Genomic DNA, 9,695 nt, shown 5'->3' with positions numbered 1-9,695 from the left:
CGAGCACGAGATCAGAACCAACCCCCTCCTGCCTGCTGCACCTTATTTTCACTTCCAAACCCTGAGGCACCTGGATGCGTCGCGGCCCCGGGAGGGAGCGGAGCTGCACACACCCGCTGGGTACGTTACCCCGGCTCCGGTCCTTCCCTTCACGCACCCATCCACGGAGGTCACCCCTCCGCGGAGCTCACCGTCCCGCACACGGATACCCCTCTCTCCTCACCCTCCCTAACTGCCCTACAACCCGTCCTCTCCCCGTTGCTCAACGCGCCCGTTTGAAACTAAAAAGCCATTTCCCGGTCACCCTTCCCCCCTCTTCCACCCGGGCGCTGCCGCTGCCAAGATGGCGGCGCCGCCTCACGCCGCTCCGTAGAGCTGCGCCGCGCCTTGCCCCGCCCGGCTGCGCGGGAGACCCCGTGGCCGCCGCCGCCACGTGCTGCCTTCGCGCGCTGCCCGGCCGCGCGTCTTGTGCTTGGTACCGCCGCGGAAGATGCGCGTCCAAGCCGCGGTGAGAAAACACCTTCCTCCTTCGCTTCTTTCTTCTCCTCCTCTGCCGCCTTCTCCGGTTCTACCGGGCCTGGAGGGGTGCACGGAAGAGCGGGGTCCCCTCTGCACCGGCATCTGCGGAAAGGGAGTGTGGGGGGAGCGGGTGGGAAGAACGGGATATTCTGGGAGCGCTGTTGAGAAGGTCGGGAGCCGGAGCCTTTTGCTTCCTCTACCCCTCACTCACCCCCCCCCCCCCCCCCCGTATTATGGTATTCCCTAGACTAGCGTTTTTGGAAGGAAGATAACAGCCACCGGGGTGCTGCGGCTTCAGTAGCATCCGCGGCCGCTGTGGAGTGCAGGCAGAACTCGGGAGAGGGGGGGGTCTGACTTTGCCCTGACGGCCCTTAATGGCCGGGTGAGTTCAGAGCCTTGGTGGCATCAACTGGGTGTGAACGAGACAGAAAAGGTTAAATTGCCCGGTGTAGTGGGTGTGCCGATGGTTTCTATTGCAGTAGGAGTGTACATGGCAGAGTTGAAGAGTTTGAGGCTCATTCTAGTTTACTGTGATTAGTGCAGTTGTGATGGTTTTAATTATATACCTATGAGAGTATAGTTTTAATTGCATAATATTTATTATGGAAGGTAGCACTGGTTTGGTGCCAATAGCATTTTATTTTCCTGCAGTGGACTGATGGTATTAAATATTCGAAGATATTAAAAAGGTAGCTTTGATGTAGTTGAAATGTCTGTTTGCTTCTTATTCTAGGTAGCATTAAATATATATATTGCTAAAATATGTGTTGTGAATGAAAACGTGTGTTGGAAGAATATATTTCTCTAAATACTCTCTTCAGGTGCTTCTTAAGTGTGATGGCTGTGCAGACTTGGAAGTAGAGCTGCCTCTGATGATAAATCATCTCCAAATGTTGCCAAAGCAAGGGCAGGGTAATTCATACTGCATTACTTGTTGCATTTGTTTATCGGTTCTTAAGCAGGTCTCCCACTGGCTTCTTTGGAAGGTCGTTGTGCACAATGGCACCCTCAGCACCGTTTAAAGCTTCTATTGTCTTGTGTTAATAGAAGGTCACATAATACTATTTAACAGGTACATTCGAGGTTTTGTTTTGTGCCAACACTTGGCTGCTGCTTGTAAAGAGGGCCAGGGAGAGCAGTTGAGATTTTCTATATATGTATAAATGTATATTTATAAATATAAAGCAGGTCCCTCTTTCTTTTTAGTTTAAAAGCTCCTGAATGATACTGGAAGCCTTAAACAAGAGCCCTGTTCTAGTGGTTGTGAGGAGCAGAACCTGCAACATGAGCAGAAATGAAATTCATAGTCTAATTTTACTATCCACACCGAGTGACATATAAAATAGTAAGGAAGACTAAATGGTGAAAAGTAAATTAGGTTTTTTAATTGGGTAATGTTTGAGGATGTTAGAATATTACTGCATTTACTTTATTGTTAATATTCGGTGATGTTTTAGGAAAAAGGGAAGATAAATCATACCAAACTAATTTAAATGACACTTAAAAAAATAATCAGTTACGATGTGAGGCTTACTGCTGTACAGAGGAAGAAGCCTTTGCACAGAAAGAAGCCTTTTACTTCACCTACTGAGTAGAAAAATGTAGGCTAGGGAGTAAGTGCTTGACTAGCTTTGGCTGTAGAGAAACTTGGGAATGGTCAGAGGGAATGGACATTCCTGCATCGTTGCAGTTCAGTACTGCTAGTGGGATATATATGGAACAGATATGCATGCTTTTGGGGGTTTTGAAACAGAGATGACTTTACTTAACCATCCACAGGAAGGACTTCTTATATTTTTGTCTCAGTACAAAGAAATGCCTCAAATTTAGAAGTTTTAATGACTTCTGAGCAATAGGCGTTTGCTATGGCATTAGTTAAGACTGCTTCATGGATTCAGGATATCCTGGTTTATGTGGAGGGGAAAAAGGTGACACCCTGCAGCTATAATACTCTGAAAGCTTAGTCAGGACAGCAATCCAGTGGTGGCCATACAGCCTCTAACGTTGAAAATGGGCATGGAAAAAACATTGCTGCAGGCAGCAAACTCTCCCTGGGTGGTTAAAGGGTTAGGATGGGCTAATGTGTAGTGATATAACAGAAGAGAATTCTTCGTAAAGCCTGTTAATGTGTATTAAATGTGAGAGCACATTCAAAAAGTAGAGTTTTGGTTCCACATAGCTGCAGAAAGATGTTTCCTGCTAAGGTTCTGCTAAGCAGAAACAAGTTGACTTGTATCTCAAGAGGATGTTGGGTTTCATGCCAACACTGTTGGGGAGAGGCAGGAGTTGTTAATTGTAAATCATTTTGCTGTTCATTGTCTGGGATTGTGGGTAGGAATTCCTTTCTGTACCCATTTTTATTTAGCCTGGCTGTACCTGGGGTTCTTACAGCTAGGAGTCAGCAACTCTTTTATTAATTTTCTAGAAATAGATGTGGAGCAAATAAGTTCTTAAATAACTCTGGGTTGTGTCAGCATTTTTCTTTGCTTGTTTCTATCAGCGTTAACTAACTGTTACTGTTCAAATCAGGCTGGTAATAGTCTTGAAGAATGGCAAAAGTAATGAGAATGGATGTATTTTCATGGAAAGGTAGTGTATAAGGGAAAAGAAGTAAAACCTTTAATATTGCCGGTTAGGTTCCCATTATCTGTAACTGCGTTTTGGCCTTAAGGGAAGTTCATACCTAACAGCAAAATCTGTGTGAAATAGCATCATATTTTTATACTGGTCTAGCTGCCTGGATAAAAGAAAGACATGTAGAGTATAGCATTATTGATATAGCAGTGTGTTAGGATCCATTTGTGGTAGCTGTGGATATGTTGAGAATGAATGGAGGGAATGTATAATAATTATAATCCTGGCCCTGTAAGAATAGTACTGTCCTGAGCAGAAAAGAGTGTCTCAAAACTATTGACAAAATATGCCTGGCATAGAAAGTCAAATCTCTCTGGTATTTTCTTCACTTTTTCTCAGTTCTTGAGGAATTTGGGTGGAAGGATCCTGTGTTTGAACAGCAAAGGGATGCGAACAAGATGGAGAATTAAAGAGCAAGCTAAAAAATCATGACTAAACTCAGTAACAGTGACAAAGTAATTGTGGTCACTTCCAATTAGCCTGTTTACTTCACAGTAGCAGTTCAGATTTTTCTAAGAAAGTATATACGCTGGTGGATTTTAATTAGCTCTCCTTGATTTTTCGTACATATCTTAATTGAAAGTTTGGTTGTAGTTGTTAATTATGATGTACTTGTTCAGCCTTTTGTTTAGCCTTTGTTCTGTTCATGAATGATGCCTTCAAACAGCATTGCTCTTACTCAAACATCTTGCATGATAGTTTTCCTTGGGGGTTATGGGAATGATAATCAGCCTTATGCTTGCTCTGTTTCCAGGTGCCAGTAAGTCTTTGGAAACGAGAGCTCAACAAAAAGGCATTTCGTGTTCTACTGTGACCCAGTCCAGTTTGTCATTTAAAGCATTAAATTGCTTATCAGTAGCCTGAGCTGGTGGTGAGATTTTCATGTTTCCCCTTTGGTTGGAGTTCAGAGTTCTGTTTTCAGTGTGTTTTTTGGTGTGGAAAGAGGCTTATAGTGGGGGGATCTAAATGTATGTTGTACTTCTTGCAGCCTTCTCTGTTTTGTCAGTTTGATTTTCTCCCCAAACTGCAGTTAGTATAGCATAGAAGCATGGAAAACTCTTAACCTCTCACAAAAAGGAATAACATGTCAAGTATAACACTATATTACTGGATTCAAAAAGCAATTGACTTGTGAACCAGGCTTGGTGAACCATTTTATTCACAATGTCTTTTCATTACTTATTCAGATAATTGATGCAATGTTTGAAGTCCCTGAAGTGCACAGAAGCATCTGCAATTTCATTGACATAGCAAACTTTTTTTAAAGTAATGCATTTCTGTATCCTCACAATAGAGCAAATATGCAGCCTTTTTTTCCATAATGACTTTAAAGTTAATGCATGGAAGATTGGGTTTGGGATTTCCATAAATTAAGGATTTTTCCCACCTTTCAACAGTTGGGTTTTAGTGCTGAAGTAGTTCTGCGTGGGTTTTGTATGAGTTCACTAAGTGTTCTGGTGCTTCCCCCCGATTCTAAAAAGTAGCAATAATAAATGGTATTATTTGTAAAGCTGCTGATACTTTTCCAGTTTAAGAATACATTGAACAGATGCCTCCTATTACCATCCACTTCAGTGTGTTTACTAGTGCTTCATACAGCCTAGGTTATATTCTTGTTTTCGTGTTTCTGAGTGCTCCTATAGCCTCTTCCTCCTGAATGCAGTCAGCTGCTCCCTGATTTGGTTTACATGCTCTTAGTGTCTCCCTCGGGTTCTCTCCATTCAGCCGGCTTTCACAACAGTCTCTGCAAGCTTTGTTAATCAGCTCATCCATTTGCATTAGAAGGTGTTTTCTTTTCAGGGCAAGAAAAATTGTTTGCACCCCTCACTGCTTGCCATCATCCCTTAGTTTGGAGCGAATCTGTCCCTGCTTCTTAGTTTGTTACCAAATTTAACTAGAAGTACAGCGAGTGATAAAGCCACACTTCTCTGTGCCTTTCTTTTTGCATGTGTGTCCATCTTATGTTATCTGGCCCCTTGCCTGCCTTTATAGAAAAAAAAAAACTTGCTTTTTCTTCTTGATTGATTTCTTCCACTTGGCTCCTTTCATCTTCTTCACTGACTAGTAGTTTTGTCACTTCTGGGATTTCATGCACTATTTCCAGCACAGCTGACTTTATTTGAACCGTTGTCCTCCATACTTCCATGCGATGTATGGCTGAAAAATCTTTGCATCTTGCTGCTGTTCAAGTTTGCTTGTGTTTTTTAGGTCTTTTTGTATCTTAGGCATGCTGGCTTGCTATAAAATAAATACCTGCGTGCTGATGCTTTCTTATGGGTAATATGTAGACAGTGGGTTTCCTGACCTTCCCAGCAAGCATGTTCACTGTACATCCTTTTGTGTTTGCTTTCTTTTGTGAATTCATAATTTCAGTTTTGTTTTAGCTTTTTACACACCAGTTCATGCATTTTGATATCCTTGCCTGTTTCTTTAGCTGTAGTAACCCTTGTGACCTTTGGCTGAGCTGTTGCTCATTGATTATGCAGAACCCCACATTGTTTAAGGTGTACAAAAATGGTTATTGCTTAATAGAAGTAATTCTGTTGGAGGAGCTTTCTGGGTCAAAAGAGAAGCCTTGGCACCCATGGGGCAAAGAAAACTGGATCTGGTGAGTTACCTGATGGTTGGCCTTGTGTGCTTTCCTGTGGGTTTGCAGCAGGGTGTCTGCTACACAGCTTAGGGGGGTGGATGTACAAACAGGGTTTGGCTGCTCCAGTTGTTCCAGTTGTGCTGTAGAGCTGTCTTAAGCACCCATAGCTTTGCTAGAGAGGCTATTACTGTTTCTAGAGCTGAGATTATCAAGTTTCATTTTCTGACATTTTGATATAAAGCTGATATGATACAAAGCCAGTCTGATACTCAGACTCCTGTTTCCAAGTCTGTCACTTGCCAACAGTTCTTAATTGTTGCTCCTCATTCAAGTAGCAGTGTTTTTTGAATAGCTTTTGTTCGGTGGTGTTCCTGGTTTTCTAATAACAGTCGTTATCCTATCCTGCTTGTCTGTTGGTCATGTATTCCCTGCTTAATAGCTTTGTAACCCACTGGCATATCCTGAACAGGTGACAGAAAGGTGGAAGCTTCAAAGATGCTAAACTACTACAAGCTTTGCAAAATCAAGCATCCAAGAAAAGTCTTAATTTGAGCTCATCCCTTAGATAGAAGGGAATTGCACAGCAGCAAAACTGAACACTGAAACCTCAGAGAAAGCATTGTTTCCACGGCACAAGGCTCCCAGTAGCAGCTTTGATACGTAGGAGATTTTCTCCCATGCTGCGATGAGAAGACATAAAGCAGTTTGTATACACTTATTGACATCCTAGCTAGCATCTCATAATCCAGGCAATTTACTTTTTTGGTTGAATCGAGATGCCTGTTTTCTGTTGGTGTTTGCAGTGCTAGCCTTTCTGTTAATGTACTCACTGCTGAATTTAACAGCTTTAAGGAAAACATCACCTTTAATTACGTCTTGGAAGAGTAATTCAAATCCCTCTCCTTGTGTGTTAGCTCTCGCTCACTGCTCCAGAGTATGGTTTGTACTTGGCTCACTGGAGCTCATCTCAGGCTCTCACGGAAAGCAGAGCTTGTGGCAGCGCTGGGACTGCTCTTTGCATGTGTACTTTGACATGGTGGCACAAATAGATGGAAGTGGTCATGGAATCAAAGATGAAAAGGGATTGGTAGAGAGGGGGGAAAATAAGGTATCTCCTGAGGTTAGTAGCATATTGAGCAGATTGGTTTGGGTATTTCGTTTAGCTTTTTTTAATTCTCAGGAGGCAGTGTGGTATTTGACCAGAAAAGCAGATGCTAGAAGAAATCAGTGCCTAGTAAAAGAGGACTAAACCTGCACATCTGAACTTGCAGAGATATGTCTTGAACATGACAGCATGATTCACTCTGTGCTGGGATGTATCCTTATTGTGTTGTGGACCCTCTGACCTGCATACATATGCTGTGTAGGTTGCTCGTGCAGTAGTCAGTGAAGAGATAAGAGTCCTGAGCAGGACCTATGTGTAGGAGGTAGAAAGAACCTGCAGAATGTCCACCAGGCAGTATATAGTAGCTTGTCTTGTCAGATGTGTGATACAGAGGAAGGAGCCAGAAGATCAAAACCAACAAATACAGTATATTTGCAATGCAATTCCATGTCATGCTGGGCACTTTCCAGTCCATCAAGTAATTTATACTGGCTGTGAGTAATGTCAGGAGGTTCTATTCTTTCACATGATTTGTGAAACCTTTCTCCTTCCCAGTGAGTCTGCTGATGCCTTAACAGGAGCAGGACAGCTGAATTTCCCTCTTTATCAGTGAGACCTTAGGAGGAAAAGAAGCTGCCATTCCATGTTTCCCACAGCTGGCAGTGTGACTGGAGGGGTTAGAAACTTGCTTTCCAGCCCAGGTATCTTCTTCAGCCAGCAGAAAGGAAACAAACTGATGCCAGACATCTCTCTTTCTTGTCCTCTTCTGGTATGCTGGGAGAGATATTAAGTTCAACCCCAGGCTCCATGTGCTGTGAGAGTGTAGGTTCTTCCTTTTATACAGATGGTATAGCTAGAGTTCACTGCTGAGCAAAGTTCTGAGTCGGGGTTATTAACACCCAAAACTGACTAGCCTTTATGGAACCATATAGTTAAAAGAAATCATCTATACTACTAGGACACTGCATGTAGTATGGACGCACACAGTTTGAATGTGTGTACAATATCAGTGCATCTAATTAGTCTTACCCTACAAATGTTTGACTCAAAAATACCAACTTTGTACTTGAGAGGTATATTGCTAGAGATTATACTGGAGTTATGCAGCCTGCTGCTTTGTCCACTTTCATATGGGTAAAGTGGTCTTCTTCCAAAGCGAGAAGCTGGGGGTTTTGCCCTTTCTGCCCCAGCCTTGAGCTGAAATGGAGGACCTGGACCAGGGATGCAAGCTGCAGGCGGGACTGAGCAGGGCACTGAAGACCCAGGAGCACATGTGACAGTGGCATGGCCCCAGGTATTCCTCCTTGCTTGACTCCCTGAATCTGATGCTGCTCTCTGCGGATGAGTCTACTGAAAACCTGTTTGAAATTGTGCCAGGTTATGTTGCTTATGTAGTGTTCATTTGGGATCCTCTTGTGGCATGGGGCTGTCATCAGCTGATGTGCTTTTTTCTCCTGTCTGATAACCTGTCAGCTGTGATGCTCAGCAGTCCTGCTTTAACAGAATAGTGATGATGAGCTTCTGGACAGGATAGGGAAGTGCTGATGAGCAAATTGGATACAGCAGAGCATCTGGCTTGCCCATCTTAATCTGAACCTTACAAGGAGTCTCTTGTGTAGAAATAATTTTAAAAACACTGCAATCAAGCTTAATGAAGGCTTTACTTTTTTCAGCTATTTGAGAAACCAGAAAAAACCTTCACGGTTTCTGTCACAGAATCAGCTAGGTTGGAAAAGACCTTTAAGATCATCTAGTCCAACCATTGTCCCAGGACTGCCAAGACCATCACTAAACCGTATCACTGAGGGCCTCATCAGCATCTGGTCAAAGTACTTACAGCAAGATTACTGTGTACACCTATATGGTGTTTTTTCCTCAACAATCACTTTCAGTATGGATTTTGGTTTGGATAGTTGGTATGACTGTCTGTGACATGGCCTTTTCCTTCCTTCATTACTTAAAAAGCTTTTGAAACTGCAGTAATGTCCAGTTTTAACAGAATTTTTCAATAAATTACTGTTAGGATCTTAGGATGCAGAAGGAAAGGTTGGCCCTGCTTTCCACGTGGAACAGCAAGTGATGAGATTCAGGGAGTTATTACTCAAGGAAGTTTTGCATCTGTCAGCAGCATGTGCAGAGTTGCAGTCTTTATCGTGAAGGCTTTCATAGTCTGTGTGTGTCGTGGGCACAGGCCATGTGTGTGAAGGCTGGAGTCTTGAACTTACTAAATCTTGACTGATGCCAGTGGAAAGAGCAAAAGAAAACGTTTGGTGTGTGTAAAGCAATCTGGGTTGCTGAGGAGCGTTCTGTGTTAGTAGGTGTTTCCTAAGCATCAAAGTCTCCGTGCCCTAGCATATGGCAGCTGAGAAGTGACAAAGGCAGGAATAGATAAAGCCATGTCATCATCCACCAGCCTGGGATAGTCTCCAAAGCAGCTGAAGAGGGTGGTTTCCTGAACGGATGATAGCACCTAAATAATTGGCCTCATTCACAGTGTTGACCATCTTCCAGTTACCAGTGAGGTCGCTGGGAGTAATCAGTTGAAACTTTAATTGTGTCTTAAATTTGAATAGTGCCATTAACCTAAAAGGTCAGGAGCTGAAATTTACACTACCAAGCCACATCGTTTTGTGATGTGCACCTGTAATATCTGATCTTTTGGCAGGAAGCAAAAGATCATCCAGGAAATAGAAACTGAAGGAGGGAATATGGGGAGAGAGTTTATACAGGCACGCTGTAGCAATTTCTGCCAGTTATTGCCAGCAGTTGAAATTTTCTATGTAAAATGATCTGCAGCATCACTGATCTCTGGTTTTCCACAGAAGCAGGACCTCTACCGCAGCAGCA

The 9,695-nt window shown here is 43.1% G+C and overlaps 1 protein-coding gene across 2 annotated transcripts in view; it reads left to right on the top strand.

The window, feature by feature from the left end:
- Positions 1–5: 5 nt before the first annotated feature.
- The window catches only part of ELAVL4 (ELAV like RNA binding protein 4), an 82,328-nt gene continuing 72,638 nt past the window's right edge, over positions 6–9,695 (top strand). Inside the window, exon 1 of one of the 2 annotated variants that reach the window (XM_061344865.1) lies at positions 6–120. Coding sequence is in view for 1 of the 2 variants with exons in the window: in XM_061344862.1 (XP_061200846.1) it covers positions 491–508 (18 nt within the window). In the remaining variant the exon portion in view is untranslated. Of the gene's footprint in view, positions 121–359; positions 509–9,695 lie in introns of those variants that run through there. The other variant, XM_061344862.1, reaches the window with a different exon arrangement.

The sequence above is a fragment of the Neopsephotus bourkii genome, unplaced genomic scaffold, assembly GCF_033783945.1.
Source record: "Neopsephotus bourkii isolate Nb327-2 ecotype Australia unplaced genomic scaffold, CSIRO-AGI_Nbou_v1 NB_234, whole genome shotgun sequence".
NCBI classification, from domain to species: domain Eukaryota; kingdom Metazoa; phylum Chordata; class Aves; order Psittaciformes; family Psittacidae; genus Neopsephotus; species Neopsephotus bourkii.
This window is presented reverse-complemented; position numbering and strand designations above follow the sequence as displayed.